The sequence below is a fragment of the Nomascus leucogenys genome, chromosome 17 (genome assembly GCF_006542625.1).
Source record: "Nomascus leucogenys isolate Asia chromosome 17, Asia_NLE_v1, whole genome shotgun sequence".
Classification (NCBI taxonomy): Eukaryota; Metazoa; Chordata; class Mammalia; order Primates; family Hylobatidae; genus Nomascus; species Nomascus leucogenys.
The window spans coordinates 31,945,308-31,967,430 of record NC_044397.1 but is presented as its reverse complement, the minus strand read 5'-3'; the positions used below and the strand labels follow the sequence as shown (position 1 = coordinate 31,967,430).

General features: G+C 49.5%; 1 protein-coding gene across 3 annotated transcripts in view; it reads right to left on the bottom strand.

The window, feature by feature from the left end:
* Positions 1-22,123, bottom strand: part of DAGLB (diacylglycerol lipase beta) — a 37,806-nt gene that overhangs the window by 13,581 nt on the left and 2,102 nt on the right. For 2 of the 3 annotated variants that reach the window (XM_030796448.1, XM_030796449.1), the window contains 6 exons: positions 14,405-14,576; positions 12,821-13,079; positions 10,926-11,048; positions 7,274-7,401; positions 2,805-2,931; positions 1,569-1,652 (listed from right to left, as the gene is read on the bottom strand). In XM_030796448.1, coding sequence (XP_030652308.1) covers positions 1,569-1,652; positions 2,805-2,931; positions 7,274-7,401; positions 10,926-11,048; positions 12,821-13,079; positions 14,405-14,576 — 893 coding nt within the window. The remainder of the gene's footprint in view (positions 1-1,568; positions 1,653-2,804; positions 2,932-7,273; positions 7,402-10,925; positions 11,049-12,820; positions 13,080-14,404; positions 14,577-22,123) is intronic. The other variant, XM_030796450.1, reaches the window with a different exon arrangement.

The following is a 22,123-nucleotide window of genomic DNA, read 5'->3' as shown; positions in this document are numbered from 1 at the left end:
CATAGTGAGATCCTGTCTCTACAAAAATAGAAAAAATTAGCTGGGTGTAGTAGCACATGCCTGTAGTCCCAACTACTTGAGAGGCTGAGGCAGGAGGATCACTTGAGCCCGGGAGGTGGAGGCTGCAGTGAGGTGACTGTACCATCATACTCCACCCTGGGCAACAGAGCGAGACCCTGTCTCAGAAACAAACAAACAATCAAACAGACTGGGGATATGAGACTAGACAAGGATGGAGATGGGAAGCTAGAGGACTGGGGCCAGAAGCGGGGCCATGGTGCTGGAAATGGAGAGGGGGCCACACAGGCTGGGGCAGGAACTTCACACACAGCAGACAGGGTGCACAGAAACCACAGACGACGCCACTGCTTCTTTTGAGACGGAGTCTCACTCTGTCGCCAGGCTGGAGTGCAATGGCGCAATCTCAGCTCACTGCAACCTCCACCTCCCGGGTTCAAGCAATTCTCCTGCCTCAGCCTCCTGAGTATCTGGGACTACAGGTGCCCGCCACCATGGCTGGCTTTTTTTTTTTTTTTTTTGAGACGGAGTCTCACTGTCTCCAGGCTGGAGTGCAGTGGTGCAATCTCAGCTCACTGCAACCTCTGCCTCCCGGGTTCAAGTGATTCTCCTGCCTCAGCCTCCTGAGTAGCTGGGACTACAGGCGCCCACCACCATGCCTGGCTAATTTTTTGTATTTTTAGTAGAGACGAGGTTTCACCATGTTGGCCAGGATGGTCTTGATCTCTTGACCTCATGATCCACCCGCCTCGGCCTCCCAAACTGCTGGAATTACAGGTGCCACTGCTTCTTAAATGGGCAACGGGGGGACGATGGCAGAGCTGACGTGAACAGGGCGCGCCCCAGAGCCAGTCAGGAGCAGAAGATGGCTGAGTGCACAGGCTCTGGAGTCTCAACTCATTTTCTGCGTCAGCAGATAAGAACGGGAAATGAGACTGAGGAGTGGCCAGGAGGAAACCGGAATGGAGAGAAGCAAGCTTCGACAAGGAAAGCGTCGCCTGGCATCTCCAAGGGGCCCAGGAGTATGGACTGAGGAAGATAGAAGAGGGGCCACGGGCTGGGGATGGATATAGGCAGTCCTGGCCGCACCTGGAGAAGGGCAGGCCACGAGGGTCTGTGAGGATCCAAACCCAGAGCCTGCAGCGGGGCTGGTGGCCGGGGGCATGACTCTCAGCAGCAAGACTGACTCACTGCCGCCATCTGGTTCTGGTGCAGGAATTCCCCGGGAGGACTCCCAGGTGTGGGGCCTGGCTGGGCACAGGGAAGTTAGGCAGGAGGGGGTCAAGCAGGTGCCCTCTGGGAGCTCCTGTGGCGGGGGGGCCAACCTGCCGGCTGCTCTGCTGCTGACAGTTCTCAGTGAAGACGAAACAGCTTCATCCCTTTTTGCAAAGGGAGTATTTCCCAACCCCAGGCTCACATCCTCATTTTCTGTCCTCACCATTTTCCCCTGTGTCTCATGTGGTTACTGACAGTTTTCCCCAGCCGAGCATCTGTGGGATCCCGCTCCTGCACCCCACTCCCAGGGCTGGAAAGTCAGGTTCCAACGTTACCTGCAGAGACATGGTCCCCCTCACAGCAACCACAACAGACTCTTTCCTGTGATCCAGAGCCACTAAAAATGGCAGCTCGTAAACCTGCAGGAGCAAGAAACAAGCATGGGGCCTAAACAGTGAACACATGCACCAGCATGCAAAGTCAGAGCCCTGCAGTGTCTGCGATGACAGCCCAATTCCTGCAGCACGGAGAGGAGGGGACACCGCCTCTCCACTCATGCTCACTACACAGTGGGACTCACTCTGGCAAGGACTGGCCTTCATAAACCACGCTGCTCTACATGAAAAAGGATCTTTGTTTTCTTAGCCTCTCTCTGACCTCCCCAGAGATTCGGATTTAACGGACCCAGGGTGCGGCCTGGACTTCAGCAGTTTTAAAAGCTCCTCAAGAGGTTCTATTGGGCAGCAAGGTGTGAGAGCCACCGATCTGCGCCAGCAGGCCTCCCGCTGCGGTGCGTACGAGAATCACCTGGAGAGACACCGAGCGACACTGAGCACACAGCACTGCAGCCACACACAGCTGGCTTTTTTTTTTTTTGAGACAGAGTCGTGCTCTGTCGCCTAGGCTGGAGTGCAATGGCGCGATCTCGACTCACTGTAACCTCCGCCTCCCGGATTCAAGTGATTCTCATGCCTCAGCCTCCCGACCAGCAGAGACTACAAGCCCACGCCACCACGCCCAGCTAAGTTTTGTATTTTTGGTAGAGATGGGGTTTCACCATATTGGCCAGGCTGGTCTCGAACTCCTGACCTTGTGATCCACCCACCTCAGCCTCTCAAAGTGCTGGGATTACAGGTGTGAGCCGCTGTGCCCGGTCCACAGCTGGCTTTTGCAGCTTCTCCCCAGGTGACGGTGACCCCCCGCAGAGTGCCAGACCCGCTACACTACACTACTGATGGAGCTCACGACCCAGGATGATACAAACCCCAGAAGGCCATGCAGGATTAATACTGAGAGACTTCACTGCTGCTCAACAGAAGGGCGAAGTAAGAAACGCAGTGCACTATCTCTGATGAAGACGTCTCTATCTTACGTGAAACCTGGGTTCTGAACCTGCACCAGGGCATCTGTGTGGCTTCCCCAGGATCTGTGGCCCCTCTGAAATGGTACACAGGACTTAAGAGTGTGTTTGTGTGTCTATGAATTACGGGAAGAATAATTCATAACTTCCATCAGAATCTCTTAAGGGCTCCGGGACCCAAAAGAAGAGCCGCCGCCCGCAGTGTCCACACCTTGTCATGGAAGCTGACGTGGATGAAGTCCCTGTACTGCAGCCCTGTGGTGTGCAGGATGGAGCCGAAGTGACAGTTGAGCTGATCGCCTCCGACCAAGTCATAGTCTGCGGTTCTGCTTCTGCAGCTAAAAAAAGGAGGACAAAGACGTTACTGTGCCGAACAGAGCCACTTAGCAAGGAATGTCAACCCTCACCGCCACATTCTCCCAGAGATGCGAGGACCAGAGCGGACAATTCTCAGGACTTAGGCTGGCTGACATGGAATGGCTTTTTAAAACTTATTTTATTGATTTATTGATTGATTGAGATGGAGCCTCACTCTGTCACCCAAGCTGGAGTACAGTGGTACAATCTCGGGTCACCGCAACCTCCGCCTCCCAGGTTCAAGCGATTCCCCTGCCTCAGCCTCCTGAGTAGCTGGGATTACATGTGTGCGTCCCCATGCCCGGCTAGTTTTTGTATTTTCAGTAGAGACAGAGTTTCGCTGTGTTGGCCAGGATGGTTTTAAACTCCTGACCTCAGGTGAACTGCCCGTCTTGGCCTCCCAAAGTGCTGGGATTATAGGCGTGAGCCACTGCGCTGGGCCTGGAATGGCTTATTAAAGATAATACTTCTCTGTGTACACTTCTTGGAAAGAGTTCTGACTTCTGGCATCATGTTAATGATTTCTATATTCAAAAAATTAATCAACAAGGATGGGCAAGTCCCTAAAACTGAATGCCAACAGAAGTAGGTAAACCAAACCTGTCCAAATGAACAACACAGCCAACTCTGTAGAAAATAAATAAGAAAAGAAATCATATAAGTAACTTTTGAGTACTGTGCTCTACATTTAAAAAACAAAAAGAGGACGGGAGTGGTGGCTCACGTCTGTAATCCGGCACTTTGGGAGATCGAGGCAGGTGGATCACCTGAAGTCAGGAGTTCGAGACCAGTCTGGCCAATATGCTGAAACCCCACCTCTACTAAAAATATAAAACTCAGCCAGGTGTGGCGGCAGGCGCCTGTAATCCCAGCTACTCGGGACGCTGAGGCAGGAGACTTGCTTGCAACCAGGAAGCAGAGGTTGCAGTGAGCTGAGATCGCGCCACCGCACTCCAGCCTAGGCGACAGAGTGATACAAAATACAATTAAAAAATACAATTAAATTAAATTAAAATAAATAAAAATAAAAACTAAAAAAACTACAAACAAATCACAAACTCTACTTAGCAGATGCCCTTTTTGTAGTGGAACTGGGTATAGCAATTCTGAAACTATTTTCTTAGTAATGGGGGACTGAGCGTGGGTAACCCACGCTGATGTTGCTGGGAGCCAGGCTTCTCTTTGCAGACATGATGTGGAGAAGCAAAGAGAAGCTCTGTGGCTTTGGATTAGAATTAAAAGATATCAGGGCCAGGGGACTGATGCTCATGATGCCAGAACTTTGGGAGGCTGAGGTGGGAGGATCGCTCAAGTGTTGGAGACCAGCCTGGGCAACAAAGCAAAACTGTCTCTAAAAAGAAATTTATTAATTTAAAACATTTAAAAAAATTATCCAGGTCTGGCACTGCATGCCTGTAGTCCCAGCTACTTGGGAGGCTGAGGTGAGAGAACCCCGTCTCTTAAAAGACAAACAAACAAACAAAATTAGTATAATCTCATGATCTTTAAAATAAATACATAGGCCAGGCATGGTGGCTTACACCTGTAATCCCAGGACTTTGGGAGACCGAGGCAGGTGGATCACTTGAGCCCAGGAGGTTAAGGGTGTGGTGTTACAGTAAGCTGTGATGATACCACTATACTCTAGCCTGGGCAACAGTCCCCAAAAAAGAAAAAGCAAAATCAAGAGGTTAGGAAGTGCTCAAAACATGATGGGGTCATATGAAAAGAACATAGGAGCCAGTCTGCAGGACAAAATCTGGGACATTTTGAGCATCAAATAAACACTGTACTTACTACAAAATGAACAGTAACAATTACAACCCACTGAATAATTTAAGAATCTATAAATCCACATTGACAAAAAGATGTAGGGATAAAAAGCTCTTTTTTACAGGAGAATGACAATTAACGTAGAAGAAATGATGAACCTAGAAAAATCACAATTTTGACCAGGTGCGGTGGCTCATGCCTGTAATCCAACCACTTTGGGAAGCCAAGGCTGGTGGATCACCTGAGGTCAGGAGTTGGACCAGCCTGGCCAACACAGCGAAAACCCATCTCTATTAAAGTTACAAAAAATTAGCCGAGTATGGTGGTGCGGGCCTGTAATCCCAGCTACTTGGGAGGCTGAGGCAGGAGAATCACTTGAACCTGGGAGATGGAGGTTGCAGTGAGCCAGGATCGTGAGACTCCGTCTCAAAAAAAGAAAGAAAGAAAAATCACAATTTTGCCACCATCCAGGTAATAAGTGATTCAGATAAGAATCAATGGATGCTGTACTGCCAGATGAGAATTCAGAGAGGGATAGGACATTTATTTGTTTTTTATTTTGTTTCGGTTTCTTTTTTTTTTTTTTTCTTTTTGAGACAGAGTCTTGCTCTGTTGCTTAGGCTGGAGTGCAATGGTGTGATCTCCACTCACTGCAACCTCCAACTCCCTGGTTCAAGCGATTCTCCTGCCTCAGCCTCCCAAGTAGCTGTGATTACAGGTGTACGCCACCAAGCCCAGCTAATTTCTGTATTTTTAGTAGAGACGGGGTGTCACCCTGTTGGTCAGGATGATCTTGAACTCCTGACCTCAGGTGATCCACCCGCTTTGGCCTTCCAAAGTGCTGGGATTATAGGCATGAGCCACTGCGCTTGGTGGGACACAGACATATATATTTATTTATTTTTTAAGACAGGGTCTTGCTCTGTCACCCAGGCTGGAGTGCAGTGGTGCAACCCTGGCTCACTGCAACCTCAGCCTCCTGGGCTCAAGTGTTTCTCCTGCCTCAGCCTCCCAAGCACCTGGGACTACAGGTACACACTGTTACACCCAGCTAATTTTTATATTTTTAGTGAGATGGAGTTTTGCCAGGTTGCCCAGGCTGGTCTCAAACTCCTGAGCTCAAGTGATCTGCCGGCCTCGGCCTCCCAAAGTGCTGGGATTACAGGTCTGAGACACCACGCTCGGCCTGGGACAAGACAGTTAAATGGTCTCAAGGCTGGCAGTCACCACCTCAGTCAAGCAATCAATGTTAGTATCACCAGAAATGGGACAAACTGGCATCGTGTATCCCCGATATGATACACTAGGAAGGATGGCTGTCATGGACCATTCCCGCCAAAAATGCAAAACATAAATCTAATCATGGGGAAACCATCACACAAATGCAAAGTGAGGGCCCTTCTACAAAATATCTGCACTGCCCTCTTCAAAATGTCAATATCATAAAGGAAAGAATGGCTGAGAAACTTACAACTTGAAGGAGACCAAAGAGACACGGCAACTAGATGCAACGCATCATCCTGGATTGGAGAAAAAAATTGCTAAAAAGGGTATTACTGGGGCTGGGCACAGTGGCTCACACCTTGTAATCCCAGAACTCTGGGAGGCTGAGGCAGGCAGATCACTTGAGGTCAGGAGTTCCAGACCAGCCTGGTCAACATGGGGAAACCCCATCTCTACTAAACATACAAAAATTACCTGAGACCGGGCCTGGTGGCTGACGCCTGTAATCCCAGCACTTTGGGAGGGTGAGGCAGGCGAACCACGAGGTCAGGAGTTCCAGACCAGCCTGGCCAATATGGTGAAACCCCGTCTCTACTAAAAATAGAAAATTAGCCGCGTGTGGCCGGGCGTGGTGGCTCATGTTTGTAATCCCAGCACTTTGGGAGGCCGAGGTGGGCGGATCACGAGGTCAGGAGATTGAGACCATCCTGGCTAACACAGTGAAACCCCATCTCTACTAAAAATACAAACAATTAGCCAGGCGTGGTGGCAGGTGCCTGTAGTCCCAGTTACTCGGGAGGCTGAGGCAGGAGAATGGCATGAACCAGGGAGGCGGAGCTTGCAGTGAGCCAAGATTGTGACACTGCACTCCAGCCTGGGCGACAGAGCGAAACTCCATCTCAAAAAATGAAAATTAGCTGGGCATGGTGGCGGGCACCTGTAATCCCAACTACTCAGGAGGCTGAGCCAGTAGCACCACTTGAGCATGGGAGACAGAGGTTGCGGCGAGCTGAGATCACGCCATTGCACTCCAGCCTGGGCAGCAAGGGTAAAACTCTGTCTCAAAAAGAGAAAAATAAAATGGTTCAGGGAAAAAAAAATACATGTACATTATATATATATATATACAGAGAGAGAGAGAGAAAGAGAGAGAGAGAGAGATACAGCACATGTGACCAGATGAGTCACAGCTGGTGACTCTAGGTAAAGGATTCATGGGAGTTCTTTGCACTGTTCTTTCAAATTTTTGAAATATCTCAAAATAGAAAGCTTTTTTTTTTTTTTAAGGGAAATATGGCTATGGAGGCTCAGACTGTGCCAACCCACCAGTCACCACCAATCCTGCACAGCCCCGTGAGGGGGTTTCTGTAGATGTAGAGAGGCCACCCATAGGCCGCTGCTGCAAACTGCATGTAATGATGGCAGTTTTCTAATTCTGCATCCAGATCAGCTTCCTACAAGAGAAGGACAAAAACTACTGTTTATTAAGGGAACTCCTGACACAGAGGATCGACACACTGAGATCTGAAACCTGAACTCATTCCTGACTCTTCCTGCTCCTTCACTGAATAGAACTCTCAGACGCCCACAGGCAAAACTGCTCCTTCAATACGGACTGACATGGACTCCTCATCTTTTTTTTTTTTTTTTTTTTTTTTAGACAGAGTCTCACTCTGTCACCAGGCCGGAGTGCAGTGGCACAATCTCAGCTCACTGCAACCTCTGCCTCCCAGGTTCAAGCAATTCCCCTGCCTCAGCCTCCCCAGTCATTGGGACTACAGGCACCTGCCACCACGCCTGGCTAATTTTTGTATTTTTAGTAGAGACGGGGTTTCACCATGTTGGCCAGGCTGGTCTCGAACTCCTGACCTCAGGTGATCAACCTGCCTTGGCCTCCCAAAGTGCTGGGAAGCCAGGAGTGAGCCACCACGTCCGGCCTGACTCCTCATTTTATAGGAATGCAGCAAGCACAGGGGAAGTTAACAGTAAAAAAACACTCCAATGACTTCTCTGGTGTCTTTGCTGAAATGAGCCAGCGCTTCCTATCTAGATGCCTGAAACTAGTACATTTCCATGCCGCTGCCACACATGAGCTGCCAAGAACTGAGTGGCTTAACCAGGAGCAGCGAAAATACATACCGTCTATGTGCAATTTTCTTTCTCAAAAATGTAACAACCTGTAGCAGGAAAACTATCACCAAGCAAAGCTGAACTGTTTCTGCCCCCAGCCCCAGAGAAGAAAGCAAACATGCCCAGGGAGAATCGCAGTCCCCATCCCAGGAGGAATTGTTCTAATGCATAGAATTGAACAGCAAATTTCCTAAAACACAAGCCTTCAAAGATATGATGGGTGTGGCCGGGTGCAGTGGCTCACGCCTGTAATCCCAGCACTTTGGGGGGCCAAGGCTGGCAAATCACTTGAGGCTAAGAGTTCAAGAACAGCCTGGCCAACACGGTGAAACTCGTCTCTACTAAAAATACAAAAATTAGCTGGGCGTGGTGGTGAACGCCTTGTAGTCCCAGCTACTGTGGAGGCTGAGGCAGGAGAATTGCTTGAAGTAAGGAGGTAGAGGTTGCAGTGAGCCAGGATCGTGCCATTGCACTCCAGCCTGGGCGACAGAGTGACTCTGTCTCAAAAAATAAAATAAAATAAAAAATAAAGATATGATGGATGATAAAGTGGCCAGGAATGCGTTCCCACTACCTGAACTCCAGGTGATATGAAGATGCCTCACCTGACAGGTGATGCAATGGAACCAATGGAAGCCGCCAATCAGATTCCAACCCAGCTGCTAATGAAACTGCTGTAGGGTCCTAGGCTTAGTACCTGGGTAACAAAATAATCTTTACAACAAACCATCGTGACATGAGTTTACCTGTGTAACAACCCGGCTCATATACCCCTGAACCTAAAATAAAAGTTAAAAAACTGAAAAATATGCCCCGTGTGGTGGCTCACACCTGTAATCCCAGCACTGTGGGAAGCCGAGGCAGGCAGATTACCTGAGGTCATGAGTTTGAGACCGGCCTGGCCAACATGGCAAAACCCCATCTCTACTAAAAAATACAAAAAATTAGCTGAGTGTGGTGGCATGCGCCTGTAATCCTAGCTACTCCGGAGGCTGAGGCAGGAGAATCACATGAACCAGGGAGGTGGAGATTGAGGTGAGCCAATTGTGTCATTGCACTCCAGCCTGAGCAACAAGAGCAAAACTCCGTCTCAAAAAAGAAAAAGAAAAAAAGGAGAGGGGAGGCTGGGCGCGGTGGCTCACGCTTGTAATCCCAGCACTTTGGGAGGCCGAGGCGGGCGGATCACGAGGTCAGGAGATCGAGACCACAGTGAAATCCCATCTCTACTAAAAATATAAAAAATTAGCCGGGCGTGGTGGCGGGCGCCTGTAGTCCCAGCTACTCGGAGAGGCTGAGGCAGGAGAATGGCGTGAACCTGGAAGGCGGAGCTTGCAGTGAGCTGAGATTGCGCCACTGCACTCCAGCCTGGGCGACAGAGCAAGACTCCGTCTCAAAAGAAAAAAAAAAAAAAAAAAAAAAAAAAAAAAAAAGGTGGGGGAGGGGAGGGAAGAGGAGGAGAGGGGAGGTGAGGGCAGGGGTGGAGAGGTGAGGGCAGGGGAGGGGAGGGGAGGGGAGGGCAGGGCAGGGGGTGTGGAGGGCAGGGGAGGGGAGAGGAAGGAGGAAGGGGTTGGGAGGGGAGGGGAAGAGGAAAGGGGTGGGGAGGGGGGGGGAAGCGGTGGGGAGGGGAGGGGGAAGGGGTGGGAGGAGAAGGGGAGGGGAAGGGGGAAGGGGTAGGGAGGGGAGGGGGAAGGGGTGGGGAGGGGAGGGGGTGGGAGGAGAAGGGGAGGGGAAGGGGGAAGGGGTGGGAGACGGGGAAGTGGTGGGGAGGGGAGGGAAGGGGGAAGGGGTGGGGAAGGGGAAGAGGGAAGGGGTGTGGAGGGAGGGGAAGGGGTAGGAGTGGGGGAGGGGAAGGGGTAAGGAGTGGGGAGGGGAGGGGAAGGGGTGGGAGGGAAGCGGGAAGGGGTGGGGAGGGGAAGCGGGAAGGGGTGGGGAGGGGAAGGGGTGGGGAGGAGAAGGGGTGGGGAGGGAGGGGGAAGGGGTGGGGAGGGGAGGGGGAAGGGGTGGGGAGGGGAGGGGAAGGGGTGGGGAGGGGAGGGGAAGGGGTGGGAGGGGAGGGGAAGGGGAAGGGGTGGGGAAGGGGGAAGAGGGAAGGGGTGTGGAGGGGAGGGGAAGGGGTAAGGAGTGGGGGGAGGGGAAGGGGTAAGGAGTGGGGAGGGGAGGGGAAGGGGTGGGGAGGGGAAGCGGGAAGGGGTGGGGAGGGGAAGCGGGAAGGGGTGGGGAGGGGAAGGGGAAGGGGTGGGGAGGGGAAGGGTGGGGAGGGGAAGGGGTGGGGAGGGGAAGGGGTGGGGAGGGGAGGGGGAAGGGGTGGGGAGGGGAGGGGGAAGGGGTGGGGAGGGGAGGGGGAAGGGTGGGGTGGGGAGGGGAGGGGGGGGGGGGGGGAGGGGAGGGGGGAGGGGGGGAAGGGTGGGGAGGGGAGGGGGGAAGGGTGGGGAGGGGAGGGGGAGGGGGAAGGTGTGGGAGGAGAAGGGGAGGGGAAGGGGGAAGGGGTGGGAGGAGAAGGGGGAAGGGTGGGAGGAGAAGGGGAGGGGAGGGGGAAAGGGTGGGGAGGGGAGGGGGAAGGGGTGGGAGGGGAGGGGAAGGAAGGAGAAGGGGAGGGGAAGGGGTGGGAGGAGAAGGGGAAAGGGGTGGGAGGAGAAGGGGAAAGGGGTGGGAGGAGAAGGGGAGGGGAAGGGGAAGTGGTGGGGAGGGGAGGGGAAGAGGGAAGGGGTGGGGAGCAGAGGGGAAGGGGTGGGGAGGAAAAAGGGGAAGGAAGGGAGGAGGAAATTGCTATAGGTTAGCTGTATGATTCTGAAGACCCACCAAAAGGTGTTAAGTGTCAGAACTGGACACTCCATGAAGCCAGCCTCACCTGGGAGCTCCCTGGGGCATGGCTGACCACCTGGGCAGGCTCTTGGTTGTTCCTGATATTGTCCTGTTGCTGATGAAGCAGGGCGAGGCCCGCCGCAATGTCGCTGGGCACCAGATCTGTGTCCTGGGTGGGAAACCACAATGGCCTGTCATAAAACCCAGCAGGCACCGCCCCCGGGTTCCCTAAAATCCGGTCTTCTAGAGTTCATAGGCATTCACGCACACACAGAGACATTTCTAGACACAGAGGTCTGTTAAAAAGCCTGTTCCTGGCAGGAGTACTTCTCTATGTGACCTGAATATGTTTTCAAATCCTGCCCTCAGGCAACTCCACTGGAGAATATGAAAACGCTATTCATCTGTCTTAAAATTTCACTTCAAGTGACTCAACTATTTTTAATCTACTTCAAATATTTTGTAAAGTAGAGAAATCAATGGATAAATTGTCCGTTTTTGTAGCAATGCACCATTTTAGCCCACAGTTATACTCTCATTTCTCAAGATGCTGGGAAGGTTTTGTTGAAACACAGTGGATGGTAGAGATTTGGTATGGCAAGCCTCAAAAAGGACCCCAAGCTAGGAAAGCAACAGACAGTGAGTCTTCTTGGGCCTGACGTGTCCTTTTTCTCCAGGAAATGGAGGAGTTAGGAATTCTCAATCACCTCCGGGTACTTGTAGCCCGTAAGAATGGACAATATACTGCCGGGTGCGGTGGCTCACGCCTGTAATCCCAGCACTTTGGGAGGCCGAGGTGGGCGGATCACCTGAGGTCAGAAGTTCGAGACCAGCCTGGCCAACATGGTGAAATCCCGTCTCTACTATAAATACAAAAATTAGCTGGGTGTGGTGACAGGTGCCTGTCATCCCAGCTATTGTAGTACTCTAGCTACTCAGTAGGCTGAGTTAAGAGAATCTCTTGAACACGGGAGGCGGAGCTTGCAGCCAAGATTGCGCCACTGCACTCCAGCCTAGGAGACAAAACGAGACCTTGTCTCAAAAAAAAAAGAAGGGACAATATACTGGCCACTCGGCCACTGAGCCATCAGTTCTGCCTGTGATGCAGATTACAACATCCTCTAGAAATAACCAGCTTCTCTTCTTCCCTCTTCCAAATATGTTAAGATTAGGTTGAGGCACTCCTTTAAGTTATTTAGGGGACACGCTTCCCTCTTCCCTCTACGGAGGCTGCTGCTACGGCTTGGTGTCAGGCTCCAGGACCAGGCCTGAATGGTGACAAGTCGGATAGTGCAGTGGTGGGAAGAGAGGCTGGCAGGCGTGCAGGATAAGCAGAGAACTCTTCCTCCCTTACCTCGTCTCAGTATGGAATATAACAGCATTTAGCAGAGAATGTCATATAAAAAGATGACACGCTGCATGTGAAAAAAAACAAGCATTTTCAAATTGCGGGAAGAAATTGCTCTAGAATGACTCTCCCTTCTGTGCTGCAATCATCTACTCAAACTGTCTTCCAAAAGTAGCATCATCGATCATTTCCATCATGACACAAAGTGCTAAGAAGTCACTCACTATCTGATTCCAACCTCGATTCATGCCACTGCCTGTGCTTGGTATCTGCTCAATAGCAGCTGCAAATTATTCTCAAAGTGTACAGTGTCCGTTATGTGGTTCCTTACAGGCTAATCCAGCATTTCGACAGGGTAGTGAGTGGGTGTCAATATGAACACATGTCCTACTGGGACACAGGGTCTGAGAAGGTGTGGCTCTTGCAGTTAACTGCTCCCTGGAGGGCTCATCACAGAGGGTCTCCCGCCACCCCCCACACACCCAAAGACGCCAGGTTCTCAAACGCTGTTTTATGGGAACAGAGGGACTGGCTCCATCAGAAGCATTTACTGAAACAGAAGAAAGAGACCAAACCAGATCCCCTTGGCTTACTGAAAAGTAGGTTGAGAAAAGCTCTGCCGTACTCGAAAAAGCAACCCGAGTATGGTCGTCTTTCCCAATGCAACAGCACAAGAGCTTGATTCTGGTTTCCCACACGCTTGTAGCTGCTGTCTTGAGGCCATTAAGTAACTGGCTTGAATCATGACTATCCAGGTGGCTGGGGCCGGCAGAGGAATATGGAGCCATTTTCCCCCCAAGAGGGTCAAAGACAATGATAATGGAAACCACTGTGGCAGCGATGATGATCCAACTGCAAGACAGAGACAGGAAAAGGCTCGGTGACTGTGGGCCCCAGCCCAGACACAGGTGTCTGGGGTCCCTCCTCCAGGTTCAGTTTCTGAGTCTCTACCACGGAGGTTCTGTTACCGAGGAAGATGCAGCTTTCCTGGAACCTGCCTGAGGTAAGCAACTTTCTTCTAGAAAGTTCCTTATGAGGCTGGGCGTGGTGGCTCACACCTGTAATCCCAGCACTTTGGGAGGCCGAGGCCGGCAGATCACAAGGTCAGGAGATCGAGACCAGCCTGGCCAACATGGTGAAACCCCGTCTCTACTAAAAACACAAAAATTAGCTGGGTGTGGTGGCGGGTGCCTGTAGTCCAAGCTTCTCAGGAGGCTGAGGCAGGAGAATCGCTTGAACCAGAGAGTCGGGAGATTGCAGTGAGCCGAGATGGCACCACTGCACTCCAGCCTGGCGACAGAGGGAGACTCTGTCTCCAAGAAAAAAAAAAAAAGTTCCTTATGAATCAATGGTTAACCCAGGCCCCACCCTAACAGTAAAGGTTACAGAAGGAACAGGGAGGTGTCCGCTGGGCAGAGCTGCAGCCTGGGCCCGGAAGCAGCGGGCACTTCTTCTCCATATGGCCATGACATACGCCCTTCCCCTTCAGTGCCTCAGGGCTCTTCTCATGAAGGTAGCACAGGGTACTCTGATAGGCCTCTCATCTATATGTTTAAATATTTCCACACTGCAAGACGCTGGAATCAGGAGCACACGCCACCGGGAAGATGCCCCTCCCGAAGGGGCTCTTCTGCCCCCCTGGCGGTGTGACTCAAGAAATGCAGCAACAGCCCAGGTCTGATTCCTTATTTACAACAGAGGGTGTTAAGGGGGCGGGACTGGATCATCTCTAAGATTTTTAGCCTAGAAAACACAAAAACCTTATTGTTCTAGAATATTATCCCCTGTCCCACTTCTGGACACCGTATCTCTTTTCACACCTTTAGTTTTAGTTTTTGCTCTGGTTTTGGTCTTTGGTTTTCTTCCGAATTCTTATAAGAGAAGGGTTAGGAATAAAAGACTTTAAGAAACAAAGAAAAAAGAGAGAGAGAAGGGAATGTAGAAAATAAAGAACCAGTAAGGAAAGAAATCTACATCAATACATACATAATGAAAGACGAGTTGTATTTCATGGGTAAACAGTGTCTCTAAATTTTCATGAGTTACGCAGAAACTAACTCCAATTTCTAACTATTTCAGGAAATCCGAGGGATGCTGGACTCTCTGTCATGTTAGAAGGGTTTGTTCACCTATGCTTCAAATCCACCGAAACTCAAAGAGAAGAAGGGAGACGTCACCTGACCACGACGGTTGCGATGATGCCGTTTACAACTGTCCTGTCGCACTGAACACCATCTGCCACCCAGGCGGCCCCCAGAGAGGCCCAGACCATCTCTGGAAAAAAGAGCGCCAAGCGGATGTAAAGCAGCTTAGACATAGACTTCCGCGGTCCAGGGTTACAAATTGTTCCTGAAATACAAAAAATGTTCCGACTGCTCAGTTGCTTCCTCAGAGATGAAGAGCTTCCTTTTTGCAAAAATACAGTTTTTGCAGAGCATACATTTGTACTGTGCACACACCCGCCTCCTGACTTTTTCTACTTGTAATTGGCAATCAGTACCTAAGTCAGAGAGCAAGTGAGAAAGTGAGGATGGGAAACGTGACAAAAAGTCTTGGGCTCTTTTTTAAGATTTACCAGGGATTAAAAACACTTCTGGGTTCTCACTGGGGTGACAATATAATCATGGCCCAAACTGGTATACTTCTGAGAACAAAAAAGGGGACTATTAATAATTATGCTGGGGCCAGGCGCAGTGGCTCACATCTATACTCCCAGCACTTTGGGAGGAGGCCAAGGCAGGTAGATCACCTGAGGTCAGGAGTTCGAGACCAGCCTGGCCAACATGGTGAAGCCTCATCTCTACTAAACAAAATTAGCGAGGCGTGGTGGCGGGCGTCTGTAATCCCAGCTACTTGCAAGGGAGGCTGAGACAGGAGAATCACTTGAAGCCAGGAGGTGGAGGTTGCAGTGAGCTGAGATTGCACCACTGTACTCTAGCCTGGGCGACAGAGCAAGACTAGGTCTCAAAAAAAAAAAAAAAATAATAATAATAATTATGCTGGGACAACAGGCACAAAACAGAACTGTCCCAGGCAAACAGGGATATATGGTCACCCAAATTCTAACAGCCAGGAAAATAAGTTCCACGTCCCTTTGAGACCTATATTGTTCTAGACACCATCCTAAAACACTTTATGCGCGTTGTTCTTTAATCCCCACAATGACTGGGTTAGTCATTATCTCATTTTACGTATGAGCAAGCAAACTGAAGCTCAGACAGCGTAATAGCTACCTTTTTTTTTTTTTTTTTTGGAGACAGGGTCTCACTCTCTTGCCCAGGCTGGAGTGTGGTAGCACAATCACGACTCACTGCAGCCTCAACCTCTCAGGCTCAAGTGATCCACCCACCTCAGCCTCTCGGGTAGCTGGGACCAGGTGCACACCACCACGCTGAAATTGGCCTAATAGTCCCATAGACAGTTTTTTTTTTTGTGGGGGTTTTTTGGTTAATTTTTGTTTTTGTTTTTGGTTTTGTTTTTTTAGATGGAGTATCACTCTGTTGCCCAGGCTGGAGTGCAGTGGTGTGATCTCAGCTTACCACCACCTCCGCCTCCCAGGTTCAAGCGATCCTCCTGCCTCAGCCTCCCTAGTAGCCGGGATTAGAGGCATTACATCTGGCTAATTTTTGTATTTTTAGTAGAGACTGGGTTTCACCATGTTGGCCAGGCTGGTCTTGAACTCCTGACCTCAAGTGATCTGCCTGCCTTTGCCTCGCAAAGTGCTGGGATTACAGGCATGAGCCACAGCACCCTGCCAGGAAATAGCTTTTAAATTCCAAAAATTATCTTCTGTTAGAATGACTTAAATAGTTACATTTTAAAATATTAGGCACTAACATAAAGAAGGATGAGTTCACGTCCTTTGTAGGGATATGGATGAAGCTGGAAACCATCATTCTGAGCAAACTATCGCAAGGACAGAAAACTAAACACTGCATGTTCTCACTCATAGATGGGAACTGAACAATGAGAACACTCGGACACAGGGTGGGGAACATCACACACCAGGGCCTGTCGTGGGGTGGGGGAGGGGGGAGGGATAGCATTAGGAGATATACCTAATGTAAATAACGATTAATGGGTGCAGCCGGGTGCGGTGGCTCACGCCTGTAATCCCACACTTTGGGAGGCCGAGGCGGGTGGATCACGAGGTCAGGAGATCGAGATCATCCTGGCTAACACTGTGAAACCCCATCTCTACTAAAAATACAAACAATTAGCCGGGCATGGTGGCGGGCGCCTGTATTCCCAGCTACTCGGGAGGCTGAGGCAGGAGAAAGGCATGAACCCGGGAGGCAGAGGTTGCAGTGAGTCGAGATCGCGCCACTGCACTCCAGCCTGGGCGACAGAGCGAGACTCCGTCTCAAAAAAAAAAAAACAAAAACAAAAAACGAGTGCAGCACACCAACACGGCACATGTACACATATGTAACAAACCTGCATGTTGTGCACATGTACCATAGAACTTAAAGTATAATAATAATTTTTATTTTATTTTATTTTATTTTATTTTATTTTATTTTTGAGACAGAGTCTTGCTCTGTCCCCCAGGCTGGAGTGCAGTGGCGCAATCTCGGCTCACTGCAAGCTCCGCCTCCCGGGGTTCACGCCATTCTCCTGCCTCAGCCTCCCGAGTAGCTGGGACTACAGGCACCCGCCAACACGCCCGGCTAATTTTTTGTATTTTTAGTAGAGACGGGGTTTCACCGTGTTAGCCAGGATGGTCTCGATCTCCTGACCTCGTGATCCGCCCACCTCGGCCTCCCAAAGTGCTGGGATTACAGGCTTGAGCCACCGCGCCCGGCCAATAATAATTTTTAAAATGCAAAAATAAATAAATAAAATATTAGGCACTAACAGCCTCATTTTTGGCACAAAGACAAAATTTTATAAGCTAAATAACTGTAACACTAACCTCTCTGAAGGGGAAAGGGTGCAGGTATGTAAAAAAACAAAACAAAACAAAACAAAAAAAAAACCACAGTCCTATATTTGGAGCTTGTTATAACAATAGTCAAACACCCCAGAGAAACAGGAAACAGTATCTGCATACACACTGCTTCCTGGAGGGCTGGGATTCTAAAAACAGACACATCATAATGTCAGCAGCACCTGGACCTGAAACTCCAACTGTGATGACAACTGCTGATATTGCATTAATGAAATACACAGACCAGGAATGAAGAGATGGAGTTGCTCTGATTAAGTTCCAGAAAATAAGATATTGATCCCAGCACATTGGGTGGTCAAGGCAGGAGGATTGCTTGAGCCCAGGAGTTCGAGACCACCCTGGGGAACACGGAGAGACCTCATCTCTGATTATTTTTTTAAAAAGATGATGATGATGATGATGATGATACTGTGAAAATCTCCTTTACACAGTTTTGCCTGCCTAGAAAAACTTTCTGGCTGGGTGCGGTGGCTCACGCCTGTAATCCTAGCACTTTGGGAGGCCAAGGTGGATGGATTGCCTGAGCTCAGGAGTTTGAGACCAGCCTGGCTAACATGGTGAAACCTCATCTCTACTAAAATATAAAAAATTAGCCGGGCATGGTGGTGTGCTCATGTAGTCCCAGCTACTCAGGAAGCTGAGATCGCTGGCGCGATCTCGGCTCACTGCAACCTCCGCCTCCCGAGTTCAAGAGATTTTCCTGCCTCAGCCTCCCAAGTAGGTGGGACTACAGGCGCCCACCACCACGCCCGGCTAATTTTTTGTATTTTTAGTAGAGGTGGGGTTTCACCATGTTAGCCAAAATGGTCTCAATCTCCTGACCTCGTGATCCACCCGCCTCAGCCTCCCAAAGTGCTGGGATTACAGGTGTGAACCACCGTGCCTGGCCTTCAATACATATTTTTAATAAGGCATATGATGTTATATGTAACAAACTGACAATTAAACGAACGTTTTTATAAAATACTGTTTTCAGTTCGGTGGGATATCTCTAGCCACAAGCTACAGAAAATTCAACTCAAACTGGCTGAAAAGCAGGAAGGGCCACACTGACCTGAGGGACTGAGTGTAGAAGCAGGACGGCAACAGGGCTGCCCTGACTGAGACCCGGCTCCATCTCCTTGTGCTTCTCCCAGCTCTCCCCTGCTCTGTATGTCAGCTTGCCTTGGGCTGTGAGTGGAGACGCAGCTTCAGCCAGGAGAGTGATGATAAATGGCTTTTGGATCCTTCCTAGGGGGGCAAGGAAGCACCTCCCCAGAACCTTCCACCAAACTCTCCCTGACTCTCACTGGGCCAAACTGGGTCATGTGTCCATTCCTGAACAGATCACAGATACGTGAGCCGGGCCTAGAGTCTGCTTCTCTGACGCATACTTGGTATGTGTGGGATGGGGGCAAAACAAAACGGGGTTCTGTTTGGAGGAGGCTGTGGGATAGACAACCCACAACACTCCGACAACCCACAGATGATTTCTGAGCTCTGACCACAAGTACATGATGATGCAAGCATCGTACGAGTGTCTAGGAGGAGGGAACGGAGTGAATACAAGCATCCCTCACAGGGAGGTAAAGGCGTCCCAACACCAAAAATATCTCAAGACAAACAAACATGTAAGGGAAAAAAAAAAGTACACCGACTCCTTCCACTCTGATCCTGCTATTACAGCCACAAACTCAGTGGTTTAACCAGAATGTGAGATGAACAAAAAAGGACAAATAAGTTAGATAATGCTGTATCTGAAATGACACCAGTCTCAATACTTCACCTTCAATAAGAAGCTTCCCAGTGCTGAAGCCACACTGTACACATGGTTTCTTTCTTTCCTTAAGCATCTGGCACCAATGACAGCCTACACTTGGGGGCCAACACAAACGTGGAGCCTCCATCAATCCAGCCTCCTTGCATGGATGTTTCTAGAGGCATACTAAAATACACAGAGCTAGCCGGGTGCGGTGGCTCACACCTGTAATACCAGCACTTTGGGAGGACGAGGTGGGCGGATCACCGGAGGTCAGGAGTTCGAGACCAACCTGGCCAACATGGTGAAACTTTGTCTCTACTAGACCAGGTGCGGTGGCTCATGCCTGTAATCCTAGCACTTTGAGAGGCCGAGGCGGGTGGATCATGAGGTCAGGAGATCAAGACCATCCTGGCTAACATGGTGAAACCCCGTCTCTTCTAAAAATACAACAAAAAAATTTAGCCAGGTGCAGTGGCGGGTGCCTGTAGTCCCAGCTACGTGGGAGGCTGAGGCAGGAGAATGGCGTGAACCCGGGAGGTGGAGCTTGCAGTGAGCCGAGACAGAGATAGTGCCACTGCAGTCTGACCTGGGCAAAAGAGTGAGACTCTGTCCCAAAAAAAAAAAAAAAAAGAAACTTTGTCTCTACTAAAAAAATTAGCTGGGTGTGGTGGCACGCACCTGTAATCTCAGCTGCTTGGGAGGCTGAGGCAGAGAATTGTTTGAACCTGGGAGACAGAGGTTGCAGTGAGCTGAGATTATGCCATTACAGTCCAGCCCTGGGCAACAAGGGCGAAACTCTATCTCAAAAGAAAAAAGTAAAATAAAATACAAAGAGCTGTCTTCTATGTTACTGTGGTAATCAGGCACATGCCACTCTTGCTGGTCATCCCAAACCCTAAGGTCTTTTTCTCACGAAAGATGTCGCTGCTAACATTTCTACCCTCTACATTTCTCCCATGAGCTAACACCTTTTACACTTCAGTCCTTTATTCCAAACTGTCAAGATCTTGATGCCGTCACTCACTGTATCACCAGTGCCTTCCCATGCACCTCCTCCACCAGCATATATCTGATATGTATACATCGTCCATCCCAATTCAAGCAGTGACAAAAGACTAAAATATGGCGGATGGTGGCATGTCACACAGCCCTGCCTCTGACTGATGAATCGTTTCTATGAATGCATTCCTTTATTAGTCACCACAGTGCTCACATCATCCTATGAAGCAGAGGAATCCAACAGGGAAGGTTTCCAACACTTCTGGAGACATTCTCAGATAAATGGTTATCTACAGAAAACTGTAACACACATAAAAAATATGAAGAATAGGGGATCAGACGTGGTGGTTCACCCCTGTAATCCTAGCATTTTGGGAGACCAAGACGAGAGGATCACTCGAGCCCAGGAGTTCAAGATCAGTCTAAGCTATATAGCAAGACCCCGTCTCTACAAAAAATACAAATAAAAAAAATTAGCCAGGTATGGTGGCACGTGCCTGTAGTTCCAGCTACTTGGGGGTTGAGAAGAGAGGACTGCTTGCGCCCAGGTATTTGAGGCTGCAGTGAGCTATGATTGCGCCACTGCACTCTAGCCTGGGCAACAGAGCAAGACACTGTCTCTAAGAACAACAAAATAGTTGTAAACCTCACAATGTAAAAATAAAAGGAGCCAGGCGCGGTGACTCACACTTGTAATCCCAGCACTTTGGGAAGTCGAGGCAGGTGGATCACTTGAGGTCAGGAGATCGAGACAGGCCTGACCAACATGGTAAAACCCCATCTCTACTAAAAATACAAAAATTAGCCAGGCGTGGCAGCGGGTGCCTGTAATCCCAGCTACATGGGAGGCTGAGGCATGAGAATCATTTGAACCCAGGAGACGGAGGCTGCGGTGAGCAGAGAGCATGCCACTGCACTCCAGCCTGCGCAACGGAGGGAGACTATCTCAAAAAATAAAAATAAAAAATAAAAGGATAAATAGCCTAGTCTAAAATTGGGCAAAAGATCTGAACAGACATTTCCACAAAAATGATATACAAATGAGCAATAAGCAAATGAAAGGATGCTCAACATCATTAGTCATCAAAGACATGTTCCTCAAAGCCATGAGATAAAAAACAAACGGCCTGTAGCCCCAGCTACTCGGGAGGCTGAGGCAGGAGAATCACTTGAACCCGGGAGGCTCTAGAGGTTACAGTGAGCCCAGATTGCGCCATGGCACTCCAGCCTGGGTGACAAGAGTGTGACTCCGTCTCAAAAAAACAAAACAAAACAAAATCATGAGCTACCACTTCACATTCACTAGGATGGCTATAATTAACAAGTCATATAATAACAGCGTTGAGCAATTAGAACCCTTATACACTGCTGGTGGGAATGTAAAATGGTACAGCTGCTTGGAAAAGTCTGGCAGTTCCTCAAAAGGTTTCACAGAGCATTAACACATGATCCAGCAATTCCACTCCTAGGTACATACTCAAGAGAAATGAAAACATGTCTGTATAAACACATGTATGCGAATGTTCATAGCTGCATTATTCGTAATAGGTGAAAAATGGAAACAATCCAAATGCCTACCAACTGGCGAATGGATAAATAAAATGTGATCCATTCATTTGATGCTCTTATTCAGCCATAAAAATGAAGTACTGATACATGCTAAAACATGGATGAACCTTGAAGACATTATGCTAAGTTTAAGAAACCAGACCAAAAGGCCACACAGTGAATCAATTCCACTTATATGATGTCCACAATAGGCAAATGTACACAGACAGAAAGCAAATTAGTGAATGCTTAGGGTTGGGATAGTTTGGGGAAAATGAGGAGTGACTGCTGAAGGGTACGGGATCTCTTTCTTTCTTTTTCGTGACAGAGTCTCACTCTGTCACCCAGGCTGGAGTACGGTGGCGCGATCTCAGCTCCCTAGCAGCTGGGATCACAAGCACGCATCAATATAATTTTCTCTATTTTTAGTAGAGACGTAGAGATGGGGTTTCACTGTGTTGGCCAGGCTAGTCTTGTGCTCCTGGCCTCAAGTGATCCACCCACCTTGGCCTCCCAAAGTGCTGGGATTACAGGTGTGAGCCATCATGTCCTGCCTGGTACAGGATTTCTTTTAGGAGTGAAGAAAATGTTATAAACTTGATTGTGGTAATGGTTGCACAACTCTGTGATTATATTAAAAACTGCTGAATTGGAAAG